The following is a 24,628-nucleotide window of genomic DNA, read 5'->3' on the forward strand; positions in this document are numbered from 1 at the left end:
AGGGAGCATACTGAATGTCTATCTAAACCAAGTTAATTTCTGCTTTATGGATTTTTGAAGAGACAGTTGGGAATAGGCTTAAATTTACTTTCAGATCAAAGTAAATCTCCACAGAGGATCTGTATTGCTTTAACTGAATTGTATCCAATTTGTATGTAGACACAACCAAATGACCAAAAGGAAAGAAAAAGGGAATGGGTTAAGTAAATTTCACATCATTAGCACATGCTGTTACAGATCTTAGTCCTTTAAAGGAAATACATGTTTCTAAACCAATGAAAATGCCATTATTTAGCTTAAAATCGAGTAAAGCTTTTATTGCCTTTTTTTGAGTGACTTTCATTGAGTGACCAGGTACTACAGTAACACCTAATTTTTCATATTTTTTTTTTTTTCTATACTAGGAGCAGTAATGAAAAGCCTGCAACCTCATCACATCTGGTAACAGCACCCCTGCCATTAGCACACCAAGGTTCATCCACTGGCATTGCAACCAAGGCCTGCTTCCCTCCTCATTCTGGGTAACTCACCTTGTGAGGCTATCGGGAATGGTTTGGAGAGACCACAGCCTGCGCTTGATGGGTTTTTGGACTCCACTTAGCCAGGATGGTACCGAGAAGCCAACTTTCTGAATACAGAGTTGACAGGCGTGACTTCACGCCATATGTCTCCTGACGGCACTAACATCTCTGCGAAAATGACTTATCGCTTAGCCATAATGAAGTAGTGAGGCTTTGCTCAGAGGCTAGATAAGGTATTTATCTTACCACAAAGACAAATGTAATGAATTAACTGGGAGCCTCCAGGTGACCCAGCGCTAAATAACATTCAGCTTGTCTGTGATTGTAAATTCAGTGCAAATTGTTCATCCCAAACGTTCTTCCTATATACAGCAAGCACATTGCACAGCCAGCACCCTCTTTAGTTGTAACCTTGAGTTTAAGGGAAAGTAAGTTTTTCTTTGCAAATGCAAAGGGATTATTCTGCTCACGTGAAGCCTGTTCTCTGTTACAGAAGAAACAAGGATGTCACTTCAGCAAGTCTCTTAAACACCTCTTCTACAAACTTTCCTGGCAACCAAAGCACTAACCTAAGGTATCTGTTGGTATTTCAACTCCTAACATAAAAACATTTGGTAAACAATTTATTATGTGGTGGCGCTTTGTTGTTGTTGTTGTTGTTTTAAGGCTGGATTGAATTAAATTGGTCACCACAGCCAGCTGTGCGATTTTTAAAATAATTTAATTGTATCAGAGAAAAGTTATGGTTGCTTGGGTTCCTCACTTGTGCATGCTTGTTCAGGTTGTTTAGTCTGTGGATAATTGCAGCATCTTTTTAATGCGTTCTATTTTAGATTACTGACATGTACTTCCACGTGCATATCTATCTAAATATAGTATGTCTTAATACCTAAGAAGTTTATATATAAACGCAAACAAAAAGTCCAGGGAAAATTATTTCTTTTTAGATTATGTATTTCCAGTTACGACTTATACACACACACGTAGATAATGACATTGATGGCAGATTCACTGGACTGGTTTTAGTGTTCTGTGGCACTCTGGCACAGCATAAGGCAATGGCACCACTACACCCAACTAGGATGAGCTGATGCACAACTCTAGGTAGCCAGAGTAGAACAATTAAGTAACCAGCGCAGAACAAAACACATCCAACATTTTCCATTTTCTCCCTCTCCCTCAGCTTCTCTCTCCCTTTGCATCTTCCCCCTTTTCTTCTTCACTGTTATGCCAACACTGCACATCCCCTTCCTTCTCCAGTCCAAAATTCACCATAGTTCTGGTAAATAAATGCCTTGTCTCTTTCCATCTTCAGCCTTATTATTATTCAACCTAGTAACATTTTTCACCATTTTAATGACTGAACATTTGTGTGTCCACTGAGGTGCATGGTATCATCTACTTGAATGTGACTCACAGGCATAAATGCTAACAGGTATGAAAAGCCTCCTCAAAGATCATCACATCCCATTATTTCAATAGCAACAAAAGTGACTCAGGGTGAGGAGCGTCCCAAAACCAGACAGATCTGTCTGAACCATGGCTGGCTACGGCTCTTCAAGGGGCGAAGTATGACTCCAGAGGTTCTCCTGAGCTAAAGAAGTCGTCCTGACCTAGGACCGGATTTCTTTGTGGGTGCTGCCCAAGACACACTGAAGGCTTTCAGATCCAAAGCTTGATGGCTCTGCTGTTATTTCAGAGAAACAGACAGAGTGGAGTTCATTAGGAAGGAGAGCCAGAACTCAAAAGCGTTGCTTGCCTCACTCCACTGCAGTAACAGAGTAAAGCACCTAAGTCGTCTTTGGTGACAGTAAGATGGAATGCATCTAACACTATATTCAATAACCTGCAACTGACCTACGTAGTTCCATAACATCTTTCAAGGATCAAAGATCAAAGTGAATTATTCTCTGAAAGATCAGTAAAGATGTATTTCAGCTGAAGAACTGAGTGAAAACATCTGCCTTTTGTCGAAGGCCTGCTAGTGCGTGGAAGGTACCCCCTGAACGAACAGAGCGTGAGGGGACCTCACCCACCCAAAACAAAATACAGGGAAAACCTCTTTACCAAAGGAAAAAAATCTTAGTAAGATAAGCCACTTAATGTAAAGTGCTACAATCATACAAACAGTGTAAAAGCTAAGTCTACAGTTGAAGAGCCAAACATTTATTTTTATAATGTAGACGTAAGACAGTGCTTAACAGACGCAGCATTTAAGAAAGCTTCAGATTTGCAAACACTGCATTTTTACTAGTACCAAAACTTAAACACTGGTATAACTTTGAGATTTTTCAACCAAGGAAACATAAACAAACAAATTCATCATCTCAAAAGTAAGCACAACTATATCTATTTTAGAGATTTATTTTTTCTTTTTAAGCGGAAATCAGTGACTTCAAGTGACTCACCCAAAGGTTTAAAAAACCCTTTATGCCAGTGCTGGAATTGCATAATCATTTTTAAATGTGCAGAACACTGCTCTATACTCATATATTACGTTTTCTGCGTGCCTCATGGTAAGTTGTAAGAAATAACTAAAAACAACCAAGCCCTTATTTTTAGAAACTTTAGAAACAGTCCACCACTTACAGTCACTGAAACCAATAGCCAGAGAGCTGAGTTCCCGGACCTGAAACTTGTTGCTTGACTCGCAGACCAATGGAGGTAAGATATGTGTTCTAACAGCCTCCCAAAACCTAAGACAATCCAATTTTCACTGTTGTACTTGTGAACTTGTACTGTTTTACTGTTTTTAACACCCTGTGGTGGCCAGTTCTGGAGCTTCTTTTTGAGGAAGTACCTGGTTTATCATCACGCTGTTACTGCAAGAGCACTGGCTTGATGCCTTTGGATGGGCAAGAAAACTGAAATGCTATGAACTCGGGTTCATATTTGCAATGCTAGTCAGTCTTACTGAGAGAAAAATAGGACATTCAGTCGGAAAATGAGCACAGAGCTAAGTTTTACTCTTAAAAAACAGTTAATAGATAAATAACTGTCTTTCTGGAAAACCTACATGAAGGTGGTAGACATTTAGATACTAATGGAAAGCATCTTCAGCAATGTATCTTTCACATCAGGTATTGTTTTCAGCTGGTTTATATATAGTAACTCGCTGACTTCTGCTTTGCTCAGACAGCTTAGTGTCTGCTTCTCTGCCACCAGCTGGAATGACTTCCACAATGGAATACGGAGATAGGGAATTAATACAGGAGCATCCCCGAGATGATCGTAAGCAAAAGAAACACACTGTAAAAGCTGATAAATAGCTAATTGTTGACTAAAAACCCTAAATAGAGTATGTAACATCAACTATTTTCTACTTTTATTTCAGGATGATTATTTGTCTTTTTGTGTACTACACCCTGTTTAAGCGTGAATTTAATTGTATCTTTAAAATGTCTGTCTGGCTTATTACCTGTTACCCAGTAAGAGGTGAATATTTTGTGAGTTGTCTGGTGTGATGCAAAACCAGATGAACAGAACGTAACGATCAGGAGAGCGTACTCACAGACAGTGAGCAACTTTCTCAAACCTGCGAAAAACTATTGCTCCTTGGCAATTGCAGGCTAGACTCTACAGAGAGTTAAGACAAAACTTATCTAGGACCCGCTTAGTAATTTTACTGTATCAAAGGCTACACAGGCTCGTGGACATTGCTGTTAAATAAGGATTTAGAAATACTGTAACTCACTCTTTCCATTGACTTCAATTTCCTAAAGGCAAAATTCTGGTTAAAGCTCAGCTACTCTCATTTAGACATACAATCACTAAAGGGACGACGGTTTAGACAGAAAATACTCAAAATCATACTGAGATCCCTTAAGAGAAGAAAGGAAAAAAATGAAGCTTTAGTCTTCCTAATGCTGTTAGAAATGTCAAGAACCTCCAAAGAATTAATTCTAAGGCTCTTTCCAAGTTCAGCCTGGAGGAAACTGAGCATGGCCGTCACCAAATAAGAGATAAGAAACCCATGTTTAAAAATCATTTCAGCTTTTCAGATTCCAAGGGCTTTTATATGCAACAGTGAAGAAAAACATTTTTAAAATCAGGAAAAATACCTGGACAAGTGTCCTTTTAAGGTGCCTGATGACTGGCTCATTCTCCAAAGATACTACAGTGGGATCCAATATCGTGCGAACTACATGGTGGGGAAGCTGTTGCTACTCCCAGGTACATCACACAAAAGGACCTGAGAACAACAGCCTGGGTCAGTGCAGCATCTTTTGGTAGTTGCTGGAAGAGAGTTCCTCCTTCCCATGCTTGTTCTTCAATGGTACGTCAATGTAAAACACACATAACTAACAGTACCTCCTAAAGCAGAACAAAAAACTAAATCTAGCAGTCTCCACAAGACAATCAAAATCACTCCAAGCACCAAGCAGACTCTCTCTGGGAGTAAAGAGGTAGAACTGGCACTGGTGGAGGGTACAGCAAGACTACTGATCTAGACAGAAGCTAGTTAACGGCAGGCTCAGAAGATGTCTTCTGTATAGAAAGAAATGATCAGCCAATGTGAATTGGTTTGCCGTAGGAAGGGAAGAAAGTTAACAGTCCATGAGAAGCTGCACTCGGGAAATAATACTGACTAAACTTCCAGTGTTCCTGCCTCCACCTGCTGGCAAGGAGAAATGCTGCTGCTGAAGATTGCTGCTACGAAGATCACTTACACTTTGTTAGCAATGAATCTTTACTGTTTGAATCAGTGTCCGACATTACCGCATCGTGGCAATAAACAGTGCTCCGCAGTATTTCTGATTCAGGACAACCCACCTTGCAGTTTATAACCCAGACAGTTGTTAAAGGCCAGGCAGTTATTTATCTCCTCAGACAAGATCATAACAAATACAAACGGGAAGAATTCATATGTTAAACAAAATAAAAAGGTACATATTCTTCTATGCATGCTAATTACCTGGTAAATGACATCTTGAAAAAGAACTGGAAAAGTGAGTGCAGCATCTTCTAATTCATTTAGACTACAGTGCACTAACGTTTCATCCTATTAAAAATTAAAAGATGGTATAAAAGTAAGAAAAAAATGTGAAAAGAATGCTGAAAAGAGAAGTAGTTGTCTAGATTTTTATGTTCCTTTTAAGGTGGGTTTATTTAGCCTGGAAAATTTAGTTTTGTGCAAGCACTGTCAAAATTGAATAAATTTTTTGAATTAATTATACATTTCATTATTCTTGCAGTTTTTGAAAAATTTCAATTAGAATTGTGTTCTAGTGGCATAATTGTAAGAAGACATTTTAATTTTGTAGGCTATACTGTCAGTCAGTTCAAATCTGCATCTATCAATTTGAATCATCTATCCATTTTATACGACCACCAGAGGACCCAACTGATATCACTCGTGGTAAAACATTGTTCCTGACATCATCAGCGGGGTCTGAAACCACTTTCAGAACAGAGTGACTTGTTGAAATTATTCTAAACACAAATATATATTCTCTGAATATTTAAGAAAGTGGATTTGTGGCCACTTTGAAGAAGAATGCTGTAAGAATTAAAAGATTCATTCCTGGTCAATTTTGATGCAAGACATATGAAGCTAAATTTTCCTACTTAGTACATCTTGTTTTTCTCCATTGGTTCTGGAAAACTTTATGGGGACAGATAACTCTTTTCAAGACGATAAAAAAATTATTTTTTTTTTGGGGGGGGGGGGAAACGATGTTAAGAATTCAACAAATACAGCAAGGATTCTATTCTTGCCACTATTCAATTTACTTTTATGCAGACCATCTTTAAATAAAGCATTGGGAAAATTGTGCAACCTTCAGCAAGGTATTTTTATTTAGAGTACACATTACTAATTTCAGCAACAGGCAAAACAAATCAAATGCTACGAAGCTCTCCCCCTGATTTTGCTATGTATTTATAAAGGTACTTACCAAGTCTAGAACTAATGAGAATTCTGGTGTGCTTCTTGTTTTCAGTGGAAGAGCTGGCTTCCTGTTAAGTTGTTCTTCTGTTAATGGCGGAACATGTTTGATGAAATAGTATCTGAAAAAATAATCACATTTTGTTTTAGAAATGTGCTTGCATTATGCAACTGGCAACGTTGTAGCCCAACTAAATATTTTAAAATGCATATTGTGTGTAAAGCCACACAAGAAATAAATAATTTAAACTGAAAAATACACATTTCAATATATACTTATTTTTTAAGTTAAGAGATTTTGGAATTCGTCACTGTAATATAAAAAACATAGCAACTCAAATAACAATTCCTTAATCCATTACCCAACACGATCAATACATATTTTAAGTACAAATATTACCACTTACGGATCAAAGACTTCCCAGTCTTCTTCATAGGTGGCTTCTGCGTGAGCTGATGAGTAGCCACTGTCCGGAGATACTGGTGCTAAAATTCAATGAAAATAACCAAAACAAAAATAAAACAAACAAAACAAAACAACAAATAAATAAAAACAACACAAAAGCTAGTCTTATTAGTGCAGTTTTTAAAAGTGAAAATTTGCATTTTATACATGAGTGCCTCAAACAACAGTGAAAAACAGCAGGACTCTGCTAGTCCTCGTATCTCATCTGAAATACCCTGCATAGCTTCGCACAAATTTTCCTGAGGGCTCAGTCACGTCATCCCACAGAACTTCTCGATCTGGTCAACTGGAAGTGCCCGTGTTACAGAGCAAGGCACCCACACAACCTTTGGTGAGATGAACTACCTGGATGCACGTTCCAGACACACGACCAGCCCCTACCCATTATGCGCTGGGGTATTTGTGTGAAAGGAGAAACACCTATGTATGTATGAGGATTTAGATAACTGTAAGGAATTTAATGCAGGCCCTCCACAAAGAGTTGATCGTGAATTTTATAGATATGGAATACCCATTTTTATGGAATGTTTGTCCAAAACTCTGTATGTTGAGTTTTTCCAAAGAAAATGTGGAAAACCAATGTAGGATGTTTATGTTCTTATTCATCTCAACATGTTATTTCAGTATACGATAATAAAATGCCGCAAATTTATCTTTTGTGATCAGCAAGTCAAGGGGATGCATTTTTAATGCGTGTTTGTGTGTGTGTGGGGGGGGTTAAACAGAAATAAAATGCCTTTCTTCTTTGATGTCTGTTTTCATTTGAAGAAATGTCATGAAGTCAACTAAGTTACAATGGAAATAAATGGAACTTGCAAAAGCTGTGTCTTTGGTGCATTAAAAAGATTTGCTTGTTGATACAAACATCAGTATAAATACTGTTTGCATGTTTCAAGCAAACATGAAATATTGATTTATACAAAATGGGGGTGCTAGAATTTCCCTAGGAGTAGTAACTATACAGCTTCAGGACTTGAGTAAAAGGCAAGCACACATTTCTTACCTGTAAGTGGTGGCAGGTCACGATCGTTTGTTTCCTCTACTTCTTCTAAACCATTGTTAACAGCAGATCTGACCTGCACTGCTTGGCTAGTGTAAGCTGCTCCATTGGTTGATGTTGCAGTACTTGTAGTAATCTCATCTACCTGTTCCATATCAAGCTGTTTGACTATTTCTTCAGCTTCAACAGCTTGTCCTGGAGAATCTGATCCTGACGTTCCTGAATCAAGATTTCAGTACACTAGTAGTCATTATCTTTAAGCTGAGGTACCTAACAGAATACTGACAGTCATCATTAAATGCCAAAAAATATGGTACAGAATAACCAAAGGAGGCTTTATCATGTTACAAAAATAAGAACTAAAAGAAGCATGAAAAACATCCTTCTGTTTGGGACAAGGGTCTTAATAGCAGTATTTATTTTACTTTTCCAATAAAAGGTACACTGCTAGATACTTACCCCTAAGAAAGAAACTTCCTAATGCATATAAGCTTATTGCTTCTTTTAGCAGTGATCAACCCTTCTAAGAACTGAGAAGGCCTTTTATCCGGTTGCAGTAACCTTTGGTTTGTAAATCAGAATGAAAAATGCGCTGCCACTCAAAGCAACATTTTCTTATAATCAAAAATCTATCACTTAGCTTTAACACTATTGGCTTTTAAAATAATGCTTACCATTTTTATTTGCTGGTGAAAAAAAATTGAAGACAGGAGAAAATATGGTCCCCAGTAACGTAGTTCGTGGGGGACTGCCAGTGGTAGGATTATCTTCTAATTTCCCATTTTGCTTTACATGTTGGTTTGTCATTTCGTAACTTCCAGCTTCTGTAAAAGAAAAGTTATGAAGTATAATACCATGCTTCTGTTTTTCACAGTACACCCTCTCTTTGGTTATTATCTTCACTATAGGAAAGGTCCCTCCTGCTCCCTGACTTTCCTTAGTTGGCAAAAGCAATTAGCCTAAATCGTTCCTTAAAAAATAAGAACAGGTAGCAATTTAGCAACAACATGAAAATGAAATGCCAGTTTTCAACACCATCTTCAGATTCAGAATTTCAAATTAGGAAGCAATAATTGTGTATAAGAAATATGCTATAGATTAGCAGATAACAGAAGTTTTAATCCTTTAAATGTGCTTGATGACAGAAGACAGACTAAGGTGCTGCGCACCCTTCACAACAAATAGATGTCAGTGTCAGTGGGACTCCACTAGATGGAAACAAGAGAAGGTGTCAGTGGGACTCCAGTGGCTGAATCTCCAAACTTCACAAGATCAAGTCCATGCTTCACTATACTCCCCATATACATGAACATGTATACACACGAACACACACTCATAAATACAAGGAAGTAAAAGAATTCTTAGTTGTTATCACAGATAACAAAGAACACGGCATTAAGTCAATCTTAGTATTACAACAACATACCACATAACAATTAAAGGTTTTCTATAAATGTGCATCCAGAGCATATCCTAAAACTAAAAACTGCTATCTCATGGATGAGATCCAAAACATAATTCTGAGACTGCAATGAAAGAAGTTATTTACTTTACAGTAACAAGTCTTTGAGCTGTCTGTCCATATGGAAGTAAGCAAATGTATTTTGTGCACATGAGCTGAGAACCTTTTTGTCAGCTGAGCCTGATGGAGCTGCACGAGTACTTCACACTTCCTGTCGCTTTTACATAAAACGTAGGGTGTGCCAGCTGCAGCTTCGTGCTTTCACTAATACCGAATGTCCTCACTAAGAACTTGGTATTGCTGTAACAGTAAAATGTGTTCGGTATGCTCTGTGAGCATACCTCAGACAACTTTATTCAGGTAAATGGTTCCCTTTCATCTTTAAGCATCGTCTGCATGCATCACACTCAAAGTCAGTGCCTACCTATTATCTCTCCAGGACACAAAAAAAATAATTAACAGTAGCAAATACTCCTAAAATCATCTTACGCAGACATCTGACAACAACCAAACAGGTAATTCTCTCACATCATAAACCTTCCATCGTTGAAGTCCCTCATTTGGAGCTCCATCCTGTACTTAGCTACTGATTTTAAAAACCTTGTTGGAATATGAAATCTTTCAGACCTCTGCCTTGCTGACAAACTTGGCAGAAATCAGACAACGGATTCTAAAGTTATTGGGAGAAAGAAGGAACACTGACAGGCAGCACAAACACATGAAGTCTTGTTTCCTTAGGAAAAGGAGTCTAAAAATGTGTTTTTTTAAGTCAGATCTGGAACCACAGCTGACACTTGAAATTTCATTGAATATTTTATCTAGCAGGATGTATCTCAGTGTGTCATTATTAGAGATACTGAAAAAAAAAAAAAAAAAAAAAACAATTTTCACAATGAGGTGGTCAAACACTGGAAGAGGGTTGTAGAACCCTCAGAGGTTGTAGAATCTCCATCCTTTGAGATATTCGGAACTCGACTGGACAAGGCTCTGACCAGCCTGATCCGACTTCAGAAGTCAGATTTCTCTTCAAGCTGGATTCACCTTGCTGGGAGAGGAACAGGAGGACTGCCCAGATGGCTTATAAAGGTCCCTGCCGACCTATTTTTTTCCATGATTCTATGTCACAAACCTGCCTATATGTTTGACAAGTGCTTTCAATATCTAAGGAACCCAGGTTAGTTCCACAAATGTCATGAATTGGGAAGTCATATTTCACTTCTTGTGAGAAAATGGGAGAAGAACTCAATCAAATAATCATTATCGGCTCTTCTTTTCTTTCAGAAAAAAAGACTTAAATTAGTTCCCAAATAGCTGGTCATTATCACGTAATGAATTTGTTCTTACTAAGATAAAACATTCCCATTGTAACTTGTGCTTACGGTCCTGGAAACTGTATTTCAGTACTAGTAGTTCAGCCTTGCTAACACTGAAGTCAATCACAAAACTCGTAACAACCTTCACCTGGAGAAACGTCCTTTATTAGTTAACAGCCGGAAGACTACTGAACCCCATTCAACTGTAATAACGTATGATTAGAATATGTACAAACCTCCATTCACTTGACTTTTCCGTCTTACTCGAGAGATCTGTTTATTAGGCTTTTCTCCTGTTTGAGGTGTGGATGTAATCAAGTTGTTATCTATATCACGTTCAATTCTACTTCTTTTTGCAGGATTTTCTCTTTCTTCCTTAAAACAGAAAAGGGGGAAAAAAGAAACATACTGAGTAGTGCCTCTTTTCTCCGCTGAACGCTACCAGAAAACGTTAGCTGTTAGGGAAAGTTCCACCAAAGGTCCATGTATTGTTCCACTTCCAGATGCAGAACACACACCATGTATCTGGCCAGCTGGAATTCTAAACTCATCCAAACTGACACAACCCAAGGTAAATAGCTACGTACTGGGAAAGAAAGCTGTGCTTGAAATTTCTGTTGTAGAAAAACGGTCTTTAAATACTATTTTACCGGAGAGTGAATTTGTAATTAAGTGCTGTGGCATTAAGGAAATGTAGAAACAAGACAACTAAAATGATGAGAAACTTCATTTCTCTGCTTGTTAAACTATACAGAAAGTAAACTGCACAATAACATCCAATATAAAATTCTCCACCATGATCCTTACATAAAGTGGCTTGCTAAATTGTTTGTAATTATGTCCGGTGGTGGTACTCAATTCATATCAGACAGTACCTGGCAAAACTCAGCTGTTACAAATATTATACTCAAGGGTTGTAACCCAGTGATTCTTCTTACTTTTCAGAAAATCACTCTTCTCCTCTGTGGCAGTTACATGAATGGGAAAGAACCAATCATTTTTGTGTATTTTTTCTGAGCATGTGTGTACGTGTAGCACAGATATTTAAGAAGGTTTCTTCCCCTTTTGTCCCAAAGCACCTATTACATCTTAATAAAGCGGCAGTCTAAAACACAGCCACATAGAGTACACGGAAGTGTAAGATGTGAGACAAAGCAAAATAAATGGAATTCAGTATTAAAAAAAAGGCCACAAAGCATATTAAAATAAATTAAAATTTGTACTTTAGACTTACAATATTACCTTTCTGGGAGCAGCAGTTTCACATCTTTAAAAAAGTTTGCATGCTCCAAAAAAGGTAAATTGATCCTTTAGAAAAATCAATTCAAGGCCCATGACAAAGAGTACAGTACCTAAAAGAAATACTGGCAAACACGGAAATGCATGGACAGCCATATCAAAAGACAAACTATGTGACCACCACTGATCCCCAGAGCTTCCTACTGGCAGTTTCTTCTTGACCACCAACCTTGGTGAGAACAATCAAATTATTACGACGAGCAATTAATGATAATGTATATTCCATAAAATCATATGGGAGAGAAAACAGATGGCTCACGGATAAAACGAACATCAAGGCACCTTACCTTTTAGGTCATTCATTCAAATTTAACATGGGAAAAAACAATAGAAATTAATTAACTTCTAAAAGCTATGCATAAAATTGGCCTTCAAAAAATGACGCGTGCTTTATGGAGAACAAGTGCAGGGCGATTACAGAAAACACAATGAAAACAGGAAATCTGTCTCAAAGTATCAGCAGAGGCACAAAGGATTCGGTAAATCTAGAAACCCACTTTCGCTCTCCAGAACAGGAGCTATCACGATGGTGTGGGAAAGCTCACGGTGCTCTGCCCGTGTTGCACCGGTCCTGTGGAAAAAGGACTTTGGGCTCCAGGATGGCCAGCCTCGTACCTCTGGGTGTTTTGCATTCGTGTAAAAAGCCACGAACCAAACTGCAGAAATCATTTATTTTCCTGAAACAAAAAATAAAATTCTACCACTTCTAAAAATTCTTTGGCAAAAAAGGGGGGAAAGAGTGCAATGGACCAGACTGGAAGAAAAAAAAAAAAAAAACAACAGCCAACAATAAAGAAGCCCTGAAGCAATAATAAACACGGACGTAATATGAACATAAATCAGTAGACAAGAAGAGGTGTGACAATATCACAAACAACAGGATCAGAGTTCAAGCCATTTGCTAACGGAATTTAAAGATGAAATTAGGCACCAGTTTGCAATTCTCCTTGATTTATACAGGGGAAATCTTATTGCACAGCTATATGAATACACCTGCTATATGCATTTATAATGTCATACCTATATGAATCATATGATCGTATGACTCATTCAACTCAAAATAGCCAATTATTATCAATAACTGTGCCGTAAGGAAGATGGCAATGCCACACTGCCATAAGCCATTTGTTTACTCTTGGTTTGTTTTCAGAAATCTTGTATGGATCAATGAATGGCCTAAACTGGGGCCAAGAGAAGTGACAAAAACGCCAAGCCAATGCAATGTGTGACAGCACAGGACCCCGCCTATCAAGTGGGTTTAGTGTAACTTAATATGGCAAATTCTACAGTATCTGATCCTAAGATTTTAAAATTTTAAAACATTGGTGGTACTTCCTGCATGCATACACGTATCAGTTCTTCTGGAAGATCAGACCTGTCATTTGGTAAATAATAAATAGTCTTTTGTATTCCATAACTAGCCCTGACTTGCACAGGGGCTCTGAGTTGGAGAAGACTCCAAGACCAGACCCTTCACCATCCACATTCCTACAGCCACGTGTTTGGCTCTGGTTTCTCTTACTAAATAGCTATAACGTTCTTTCAGGTTCCGTTTGTTTAAGGACGATTTCCAATAAGCCACCTTTACAGTATCAGATGAGTTATGACTCCCATCAGAGCTGTCGAGATACGCTAGCTATGAAGCCATTTATTGCCGTACATCCGTATAACCGCTGTGGTGACTTCGATCTCATCGTACCCATCACCAAACTACTATGCAAGTTGTACACATGCCCTGTCTCACAGAGTTAGAACGTTTCCATGGCAGCCACAAGACTACTTTGTTAAGTCATTAGCGCTTTGGAAGATAGCCCGGCAGTATCAATATCATGCCATGCTAATGCCACTGGAGCCACTCCAAGTCCTGCTACAGACACAGGAGAGGACATGAAAGGGAACAGAAGAAAAACTTGGACATCTTATATTTTAAAAAAACTGTCAAAAAAAAAAAGAATGAAATGTAATTCAAAGATATGGGAGAGAGAAGAGGGAAAGAGAGAAAGTTAACAAAACCTTGGAGAGAGAAAAAAAATAAATCAGATGTATTTCTCTTATCTTAAAATTCCTACGTAAAACGTTTTGCTTAGATTTCAGCTTGTTGTTGCAGAGGTTTTGCAGCCAAAATGTTGCACTATCATGCCACATAGATGCTGAATGTAAAACGGCTTAATTGTCCTACTTCAGTGAAAATGTAAGTGGTTTTAAGCATTTTCTTTTCACTGAAGTATTTCTTTGTCAGTACCTCAATGCTTTTATGGTAAGTAGTCAACATACTAAAGATTAATTATATATTTTTATACATTATATTTTAGACAATTTCAGATTACATTGTTACTTCAATTAAAATTATTTCAACTCCACCTTGTTACAAAGTTATCTTCTCAACACTTAGTTCAGAAAACAGAAAGTTATTCCGAACTTGAATCACTTTTTTAAAACCATAGAGTTGATACCCAGTGCTACGACGTCCTGGGTACTCTTTAAAATTTACAGCTACGTAATATCAATATTTGCATTGCAGGGACTGAATGAAGACTTTTTTTTTTTTGATTGGCCTTTCTCTTTGCAGAAAAAGATGAGGTTTTGGAAGCAATTGCAAGGTTGCATTCAGCCTGTCAAAGCCATGCGTATAATTCTCCCTCAAAACCTGCATTCGACATGTTTTAACAAGTGAAAATTAGGAAATTCAGGTTTCTTTTTGTATCAAGGTGGAAGAGATTTAGTGGTTTAGCCCCAACTTTCCATTTACATATTTTTGTTTATACTTAATAGAAGTATTTTAAAATCAAAATTAATTGAATATGACCCAATTAAAAAAACAAAAAAGAAACCCACTGACACTGTACCTTCGGTGTGCTTCCTTTAATAAACTTTTTGATTGAAGACAACAAGCCAGTTTCATTTTTCTGTGGTTTTCCTCCGCCAACAGGTAAGCTCTCTTCCACCTCCGAATGTTTCCTCTTTGCCCTCAAAGCCCGTTGCGTGTGAATTTGATTTGATTGCTGAGAAGCCTTCCGCGTTCTCAGCCTCATTTTCATGTGTACCACATGTAAAGCTATAAAGGGAAAAACCAAGCATACTTAGTCATTGAGGAAATGTATTAAGCTTCAGATCAGGAACTGAAAAACTTACGTAACACTGCCAGCGTTCTGATGCACTGAGCTTTGTATCCATATACACACACACATATATGGCTAAGCTTAAATGGAAGAGAAGGGCTATTTAAGCTAAAGCATAACACTGGCAGAAGAACAAGTGAGTATCATCTGGCCACAAATACATCTAATAACCATTAGATTAATGAGGTTTTTGCATAACCCTCCGGCCCAAGCAGCGGGAACAAAAAATCTAACTGTTTTTAAGATGGAAAGGATTTTATGGTGCCTGGTGTCTGCAGCATCCGATGACTAGACTCAGTGACCTAGGCAGCGCTTTCCAGCCCCGTGTTCCTTACGATACATCATTTTAAGGCTCTGCATTAAATTTGAGATGAAGCATAAATCTAAATTCATGTCAAGTGCTCACAGAAGAAGAAATCATAAATGAGACTGTGCATTAAATATGGGTGAGGATATAGCGGTTCAACAAAGGAACCTAAGATTGATCTCCAATACAGCTGCGTTTGGGAGCACGATCAGAGCACAGGGAGACTCATGCAAAGGCAATATTTATTAGAGCAGAGTAAAAGGCCATTTCAGAAAATGCGTCGCATCTATCTCCAGCCTTCAATTGGACTGCTGGCAGAGTTAAATTTGTACATAAATGTAACTGCTTTTCTGGATTCTGGCATATGCCTTCTCCAGTCGTCTGAAGCTCATACTTGGGTTGATGTGAATGGGACTACTCGTGTGCTGAAAATTATGCACGTGCTGGATCAGGAGCAGAGAAAAGTAGCAAGAAATCCATCTGAGTCGTACCGCCCAGAAATACAGGTAGGAGCAATGCACATCCTAGCTGGAGACACGGCAAAAGGCAATTTACTGATTGATTGATTTTTCAGGAAAAGGGTGTTCTTTTCACCACGGAATCAGAACCTGGTTTTCTGAAACTCGTTTAACACATACTGGATTGCTGAATGGAGGGAACTTTAAAGTTGGGTAAGGGAGCAACAGCTACTTTCTTGTTAGGAAAAGGCAATGGCAACATGATTCGCAGTCAGAAATACTGATGTTGTTCAGCAACAGTCTGGTTAGCTGTTAGGTACATCTCAATCCTAGATGGAAGGTGTTCCAGCTAACAAAGAGTAACGTTGCTACCAACATCTTCTTGAGAAGACTAAACAGAAGTAGCATGGAATTGGTATGGCCAGGAGTTACACACTTTAGTTACAAACAACAATTGCTTTAACTGCTGACAAACACGGGATTTCGTTTTGCATACATCACGGCCAGCATTTTCCACCACCTCTTACCCTGTGGGGTTTAAGGAAAGAAAACAGAAACCATTTGCCTAAATTTATAAAAATCAATCACTGACAATTCTGAGCCCTCTAGTAACAGAAGCACTACAACTCAGAGTCCGTACACCCTCACTATTAATATTTGCAATAAAACTCGCATTTAGTTTGACAGAATCTACTGCATGCAGAAAAGAAGTAATGTTGAGGAAACTGAAAAGCATCCCCAAGGATCTAAATCCAGTTTGCTGTTCCTACTCTGTGCCACTAGAAAAATAAAAAGATAAAAATAACGTTCTTCTGCAAGGATGTAAAAAAATGTGTTCTCAAAACCTGCATCTTGACCTTTCTTTCTTACAAATTCCTGCTAGATTAATTTTTTGTGTATGAACTACAGTGGGAAGAATCCGGCTCAACAGACGTACGGTCCCGTTACACTTCTGCACAAGTCAGGGGGACCTAATTATAAAATGGAAGAAATCACCAAACATCAATAGACAGAATGATCCAAAGATACCTTAAAACATACAATGTATTTTTACTCTGGAAATATTCAGGAAAATGTTATTTTTAGTCAACTTCTTGTTGATTAAGTGATTAAGTTCTGTTAACAAAATCGTTTTATCACAGGTGGCTGAAAAAAGAACACCTGAGTTAAGGTTTCTCAGTGTTCTTGTACGTGGGAGGAGGAATTCACAGCTCTATAGGAAATAAAGCCCAAGACAGAAAATGGCCATTAAACTTTTAAACCAAATAGCTTAAATATATCAATATTTCAAGCTAAATAGTTAGCAATTTGTTGGAACGAAGTTAGAGAAGAACAACGCCGTTTTGCCGTGTTGGAAATGTTCTCAGAGCTCCCCGAGGAGCCCGAGCCCTTCCATGCGTTGAGAAGGGAATTGCATTTGCTGCATTACCAACCTGCTTAGGGAATTATTTATTTTTTGCTCTTTCCTCTAATTTGCTTAAGTTATAACCCTCTGAAATTCTTCAGTCTGTATGGTCCAAGGAAAGAGATCAGATCCCAGACAGCCTCCCCTAGGACGGAGAAGCGAGCGGAGGAGCGCAGCCAGCGGGGTCAGACACCCAACCGCCCCAGCTCCGGGAGGTTTCAAACGGGTCCAAAACCCCAGCGCGCCGGAGTCCTTCACATCTCCTACACGCCAGGCAGACAGCCCTACGCCACCGAGAAGGATTAACCATCCCTTTCTTGCATTCCTCGGGGCTTTTGTGTGCAGCCCGTCCTGCCAGGAAGCCCTGGGAGCCAGGCGCAGGCCTGGAGCAGTGGGGCAGCTTACACCACCGTGGTCCCTCGGGAATGGGAACCATGCTCACGCTGAGAAGTGGTGGCAAAGGGCTCAACGGGGAGTAAAACCTGAAAGATGTTGGAAGAGAGGTGCAAGAGATGTAAGGATCAGAGCAAGCTTCTCAAAGGTGCTTTAAAGTCGGGTATGGTAGGATGACAGGAGGGAACCCAGGGGCTCGCCCCTGCTCCCTCCTCATTTCTTCCCCACACCACTTCCAGAGTTGTCTGCCTCCTCGGAGGCCAGGCTAGCTCTCCAAGCCGAGAGAAAAAAATATATATTTGACTCCATTTTTAAAAAGTTTAATTGGTTTATAAAGGGAACCAATGGGCATCAGAGCAACGCTACAGAGCAGACCAGCACATCCCTGGAGCGACGCAGCCAGACGCCGCGCAGGCTCCTGAGCACGGGTATTCTGGAAAGCAGAACAGAGCTGCAGAGCCACCACGGGTGGCACGAGGCCGGGAGGCTGGCGGCTCCGTGCCCCGAGCACACAGAGCAACACAGCGCAGGTAGGCAGCATGCACCAAGCAGGCAGCGCTGCGCACACTGTCAGCACCACTCCAGGGGCTCACATCGGCCCCTGCCCTCCTCCGGCACGACGGGAGGGCACCCCGACTTCTGCCCACCTAAACACCTGCGTTGGGGCCTGAGGGCAGCTGCTCTCAAGGCTCTTCTGTACTGCTCGGAGACAAAACGAATCTTTGAACACCCAAATACACTGAAATGTACTACATTCAGAGGTGTAACGCACGTTTATTAACATGTTACTGACACATTTTGGAGAACCGGCACACTTCCTGCCATGTGACTGTACGACAGCAGCCCTAAAATACTTTGGTGAGAAACCTAAGATGCCTGCTGCTTCACGGCTAGGAACTACACACGGCTACACTAAAAGCAAATGTCTAAAAGGAATTAGAGAAATAATTGTGAAGCACTGACGGCAGACCGACATTAGTCGATCTCCAGCCTGGAAATGAAAATACTGCTTACGCGGTGCTACTCCGTAAGTTGCCTGATTTTTCTAGAGCTGAAACAAATATCAGGCAGACAAAACCTGAGCCAATTCAACGTCTGACAATTTGGGCATGCATTTATCCAGCAAGAAACCATTCAACTCATCCGTACGCTATTGCCAGAGAGTTCTTTGGCTCACTTCACATCCTGGGTATCAGGGCTCAGGTTATAAATATCTCTGCTGGGCTCAGCAGGTTACCTACAATCCCCGCAGCGCCAGAAGTTTGCTCTCCCAGCGCGCGATGCGTTTGGCAGCGCGCAGTTTTTACTTTAATTTTGGGTTTCTTTTCTGAAACGAGCACAAACCAAACCACGCCACTCTGCACGCTCCCTCAGTCAAAACAAATCAAGCCCAAACATGTCCGTGAATTTCCTTCCTCAGCCACGTAGGACTCGCCTGTCCCCCCGGCGTGCCGGCCAGCCAGGGCCGGGCTGAGTGACGCGGGGTGACAACGCCTCATGTCACCGCGGGTGTCTGTGCGGCGGAGCCAGGAGACCCGGGAGCTCTGTGCCGGGGGGACCGCGCTCAGCAGCCCTAACGAACCGCTGCCCTTCAGCACTTCACCTTGCAGGAGCCTGCAGCGCAAAATCCTCCCCGAGCAACAGCGCGACTCCTTCACATCGTAGCAGCTGGCTCCGAAGTATTACCCTAACGTGGACCTGACCAAGGAAGCCTGTCCACAGCAAGTATGCTGAACGTTTAACAGGTCAAGATGTTTTTCTGCATTACATGCATGTCTGGGAAAGGTTTAAACCCTTCCCAGACCCCTTCCTGCCAGAATTCCTTCCCCATCTATTAAAACAAAACAGAAAAGAAAGTGGGGGGGCGGGGGGGGGAAAGAGAGAAAGAAAAATGCATATACTTCAAACGAGAAGTGCATGGCAAAGAGGCACAAAATGGAACTCTCACCAAACAATTGGTGGGACAGGAAGGTAACGAAGGAGCTGCTGGGAGCAGCAGCCGGAGGTGCTGCAGCCACACACGCTCCGTGTCCTGCAGCTGCCGGGCTCGCTGGGCACGCACGGCGTTGCTCCACGCGCAGGCACCGCACACCTACAGGAAGAAATTCCTGCGGACGACTCACGGACCTAAGGAACAGCGCAGCTCCAAGACTTCTTCAGGTGCGGATGACTTACTTTCCCACCGCACGTGGTACTATGGTTTTATCTATTTTTCCCCAAAACTATTGAAAGAAAATTAGGTACGGCACATGTAATTACAGGGTTTAAGGTTTTTTGATACAGGAAGAGGTTTGAGACGGTAAAAGAACAATAGCAATCAACAATAGGAAGATACACCTGACAGCAAAATTCAAAATTACAGCGTTGAACAATTCCTCTGTTTAATTTGGCACTCGGCAAGCCCGCTGAGCTGCCACCACCGAGAGCGGCGGATTCCCAGCCTGGCTCCCAGAGCTCTCTGCTGAGCAAACGTCTTCGTTTCGTTCACGTACTTTGGACACACAAGCTGGAGCACAGCAGGCAGGTCCATGGAAAGGAACCCAGAACAACTTTTTCTCCAACTGCCTTTTAAACGTCCAACTCCAGCTGTGTTTCATCCGCACGCTTCGTCACTGTGATGCCACCCAAGGTTCAAGAAGAACGATCCCAAGGAGAAGATGTGTTCACTGAGCTGGCCGAGGTCCACTCACGTGGGACTAGTGCCACTCTTCAGCAACGCAAGATCCAGGATCCTCCGGCAGCCCACAGAGCCGCCTGAGCCACCAGGGTAGGGAAGCAGGGAAGCAGAGGAGGCACGCAGCCCGTGCGCGAGAAACGGGACAAAGGACACCCCGCGTGTCGTGCACACCTGCCTGGACTCGCAGCAAAGTCGAGCAGAACGACTTAGAGTCCTTCATCCAGACAGGCCCCAGAGCGCTTTACAAACCTCAAGGAAATGCTCTTTGTTAGCTCAGAGGTGTTGAGACTTTTCCCCCCTCAGTAACTCCTGGCCTTTCTTGAACCGACTTACCCTCCTTCCCTAGGAAATCACAGCGATTTCATCGTGTTCCAGCTGATGTACTTCGTATTTCACAACATCCTGTACTGCTTGTCACTCTTCACAAGTCTTCAAGCGTTTTTCCACCGCCGCCTCCTGGAGCGACGGCCACCAGCTAGGAAGCCGCGGCTGAAGACAACCGGATGGTGCCAGGACAGTGCAGGTGGGAGCAAAGTAAGAGGACGGATCTACAAACCCAGCAACGCACGCAGTACGTACTACCCAAACGTTGGTGCGTGGCTACGAAATCTGGATCAACGCGCAAAGAAACCACAATTTCCACCAAGACCACAGTTAGCAATTACAGCTAGCAAAGGCGCAGTGCAGGTAGTGCCCCTCAGTCTTCCCTGTTCTCCGACCCCCCTCTACTCCTCCGCTGCACCTCAGGTGACGAAGGCGTTTCATTCTGCACACCACGCTCGCAGTCCCCGGGTTTCAGTCCCCTTGCTGTAGCCGTGATCCCCCAGTACGTCCGCCTGGGGCTCATGCAGGGAGCTCTGCTCTCCCAGGGCAGAAGCGCCTCCCCTAGGAGAAAAGTTTTCTTACAAAGATTTTGCCAAACAAGATGAGGAAGGCTTTTCGTAACTGGCCCTAACAGAAAATAAACGTTCTGTTACTTTATTTTTCTGCCGTAGCAATCATACTTCCAGGCACCATTGTTTTGCCATTGCTCTGCTAGCGAGGCTTTTTGATTATCCTATGTGCATTTGGAACTCAAAGTTTATTCCCTCCTGGCCAAGATATTTTTCTCTTTGTGACTGAGGGTACACGCTCGTAATTAATTCAGTCTTTTCAGTTGGGGTCAGACTCCCAACCAACAAAGAAAAATGGAGAGCTGGGCTAAGCGTAGAGCAGCTAATCTCAGAACGGAGCCCAAGACCTGCTGCAGCAGCAAGGTTTTACTTGTCATCTCCGATGCTGCCAAGACAGGAACTTCACATCAGCCGCCTTCAGGTACTGCGGAGCTCACCAGCAGCTGAGATGTTCTGAAATAAAAGTTTGCAGCACTTGGGTGTTACACACGTGGCAAACAGATCCCACCAGAACCAGCACTGTTCCCGTTGAGGTTCGGGAACGGAGCAGCTGTCTTTGGACAAGTCAGGCTCCCTAGACATTTAATCCACGCTGCCAGGCTCACACGGAGACTATTTTTGGAATCGTCTCCCCCTTGTTCCAGCCCCTGGTACGGACAGGGCGCTGAACACTTCCTGAGCAGACCTGCCAGGATGTTGCGATAAGCTCTGACCCCAAAAAAATCTTCATGGGTTACTTTTTATTTTTTTATCATTCACCTTATTCATATTAGTTGGATTTCTTAATTAAAAAAAAAAAAAAGGAAGAAACAACAGACGAGCAAACCCTGCCAAGTCCAGAGTAATAAGCCTAAGCAAGTCCGTGTCAGACTGCGGAAGCCACGGAGTAGCTCCCGCCTTTGTTACGAGAGGCTAAGAGTTTTTGCAAGGTCTACAGAGATGAATTTGGTTAACTTCACCTGAAAACCTAAACTTGCTCTGCTTCCCCTTATCTTTCTGTGGGATCAGCACCGCAATCACGTATTCCCTGGGACTTGGTCAGCTTGCTATCTTTTAATAGGCTAGCTAAAGTTTTTGGCTGCTCCTTTGGCCTAAAAAACAGCAGGCTGTTTCAGACTCTTGTATTGTGGGATAAAAACTCCTTAAATAATATGATTCTTATTTCCCTGGAAAACATCTTCCTTGCTGCACTATAAATTCAAAACCTTTCCAAATAGTTTAAATCCTGCTCTCTACCTCGCAGGAGCTGCTATTATGCTCTTTTTGCACTTGGCTTTCCTGATGTAAAAATAAATAAAACAGAAACTCCCCCAGCATTGTTACAAAGGGGGAAAATGCCATCAGGATCACGTTTTGTTGACCAGTTACTGCCCATCCAGATCCAAAACTAAACGTTCTCCATTACATAAACGTTTAAATCCGATTTTTCATAGCCCACTGCCCTATTCCTAAACGGAGAACCTTATTCTTACACATCTCAACCAGTCAGATTCATTTGCTCGTTTATACCTGTACCTGGATTAAAATCAATAGGAAAATCAGAGCGTTACGGAGTCTCGAGTGACATTCTGTTTAACTTTAAAAACAAACAGCGACATCAGGAGCTGGAATCTCATTCACTCCCACAAACCTTCTCGAGATCAGTTTCAGGGACCTCCGACCCCGCGACAATAAGGCATTTTACATTTTATTTTCTTTCTTTTTTTTTTTTTCCTATTTTGTTCTGGGTGAAAAATCCACAAGAGAACAAACATTGGCTGTTCAGTGGGAAGTTCAATGAGGTTTCTGAACATCGCGCCGATATCGCAAAGCATAACAACCACAATTTAGCACAACGACAGAAGTTCTGTAAGCAAGGATTGATCTTCGAGCACACTGTAACGTTCCCATTCTTCGTTGGTTCTCCCCCGAAGCTCACTCATTTATTTCACAACCTAATTACCTCCCTCTTGGTCTAACGGATCTCTGCCACTTTAAAATGCATGAGAGGTAATGAAATAACAACTTCAGGGCTGCAAAGTAGCAGGGACGGCTCTGCAGAGACCTGCTCCGCTGAGGGAGAGGACCCTGTCTGCCCAGCGCCTCACTCAGCAAAGTTTGTGTTCAAACAAAAGGCAGGAGCTGCAGAGCCGCTAGGGCTGCTCGGGGATTCCGTACGGTACCGGCTCGCCTTCTGAAGAATAAACATGCAAAATCAGCTAACGTTTCAGGATGCCCGGCAGCTCGAGACTCGGAGAGAAGGGACGCTGCACATCTGTAACGCAGGGCGCGGATTCATGCGCTGCACTCGGAAAGCTGAGCGAGGAGAGGCACCTAGGTCTGCTAATCTCCCCCCTTCTTCCAGAAATCCGCATCTGTGCATTTTGAAAGAGAGAAATCTGCAAAAAGTGCCGGTATCAACTCTGAGCTTAAACGGCTGTTGGATCTTTCTCAAATCCAGCCCCTTGTCGGAACCCAGCGGAGGAAGAGGTGTCCCCGTCCCCCTCCCGAGCAATGCCTCCCTTCTGGGCACTGGCTGGTTCACGGTATTACAGAGCGGTTACGGAGCAGAATTTGGGAGAATTTCCAGACATTGAGGAGACCAAACTTAATACCAAACTGGACGTAAATTAACATGTGCCTTCTGTATTTATAACAAAGCGCATGCTACTTCTCACCTGAAGAAACAACTTAGCAAACCCATGGACGAATATTCGCGCTATTTATAAATGTTTTAATGAAAACAAAAGGCAAACTTCCTCGTTTCATACCTCATCCCTCCGCGTCCCTTCCAGCTCACAGGTACTTTTTCGCTGTGCATTACGACCAAAGGGGGGTGAGGAGAACAGGCAGGCCGTGGCTCGGGGCCATTCCCTCCTGCAGCAAGGCCAGGCGAAGGAAGGGGTGATGTTGCTTGGGCTGCTCATCCCCCGCCACCCGTAGCCCTTCAGCGGGCAGTTTTCAGCCCAAAGTTTTTGCGGAGCAGCCGGTGCAGGGAGCCGCAGCCTCCCTTCTGCCGGCACAGCTTGCTCCCACCCGCGTGCCAGGCTTTGCTGAGGCTCCACGACAGCCAAAGCTGATCTCCTCGCTGTCACACTCCTGCACCCTCCCTGGGGCAGTGCTGGCACTCAGCAAACCCTCCCTTTAGCCGAATTTTGAGGCCGGCTTGCTAAACTGAAAGGCTTCGACGTGGAATCGCACGAACAGGGGGTGGAATACAAACGTACGGCTCCCGGCAGGGGAAAGGACAGCCACGGCAGTAAACCAGCAAGTCCTGAGGTTACGCGGGGTTAAAGCAGCGCTCCACGGTCACCCACCTACAACCACAAAGCACACTGCTGCTTAGCTGTGTGCCCTGCCACAGCCACGGAGGGTGCCAACGCACCGCACTGCCCGGAGGTGCTCGGAGCAGCTCAGAGCAGGGCGCAGGCAAGGCTGTGCCCAACAGG

At 42.1% G+C, this 24,628-nt stretch overlaps 1 protein-coding gene across 1 annotated transcript in view; it reads right to left on the reverse strand.

Moving 5' to 3' along the window:
• Positions 1-24,628, reverse strand: part of CTDSPL2 (CTD small phosphatase like 2) — a 42,596-nt gene that overhangs the window by 10,294 nt on the left and 7,674 nt on the right. The window contains exons 2-8 of the mRNA XM_035335751.1: positions 14,795-15,005; positions 10,886-11,024; positions 8,549-8,698; positions 7,878-8,093; positions 6,816-6,894; positions 6,419-6,530; positions 5,437-5,523 (exon numbers count right to left, since the gene is read on the reverse strand). Coding sequence (XP_035191642.1) covers positions 5,437-5,523; positions 6,419-6,530; positions 6,816-6,894; positions 7,878-8,093; positions 8,549-8,698; positions 10,886-11,024; positions 14,795-14,986 — 975 coding nt within the window. The 5' untranslated portion in view covers positions 14,987-15,005. The remainder of the gene's footprint in view (positions 1-5,436; positions 5,524-6,418; positions 6,531-6,815; positions 6,895-7,877; positions 8,094-8,548; positions 8,699-10,885; positions 11,025-14,794; positions 15,006-24,628) is intronic.

Source organism: Oxyura jamaicensis, chromosome 10 (genome assembly GCF_011077185.1).
Source record: "Oxyura jamaicensis isolate SHBP4307 breed ruddy duck chromosome 10, BPBGC_Ojam_1.0, whole genome shotgun sequence".
Classification (NCBI taxonomy): Eukaryota; Metazoa; Chordata; class Aves; order Anseriformes; family Anatidae; genus Oxyura; species Oxyura jamaicensis.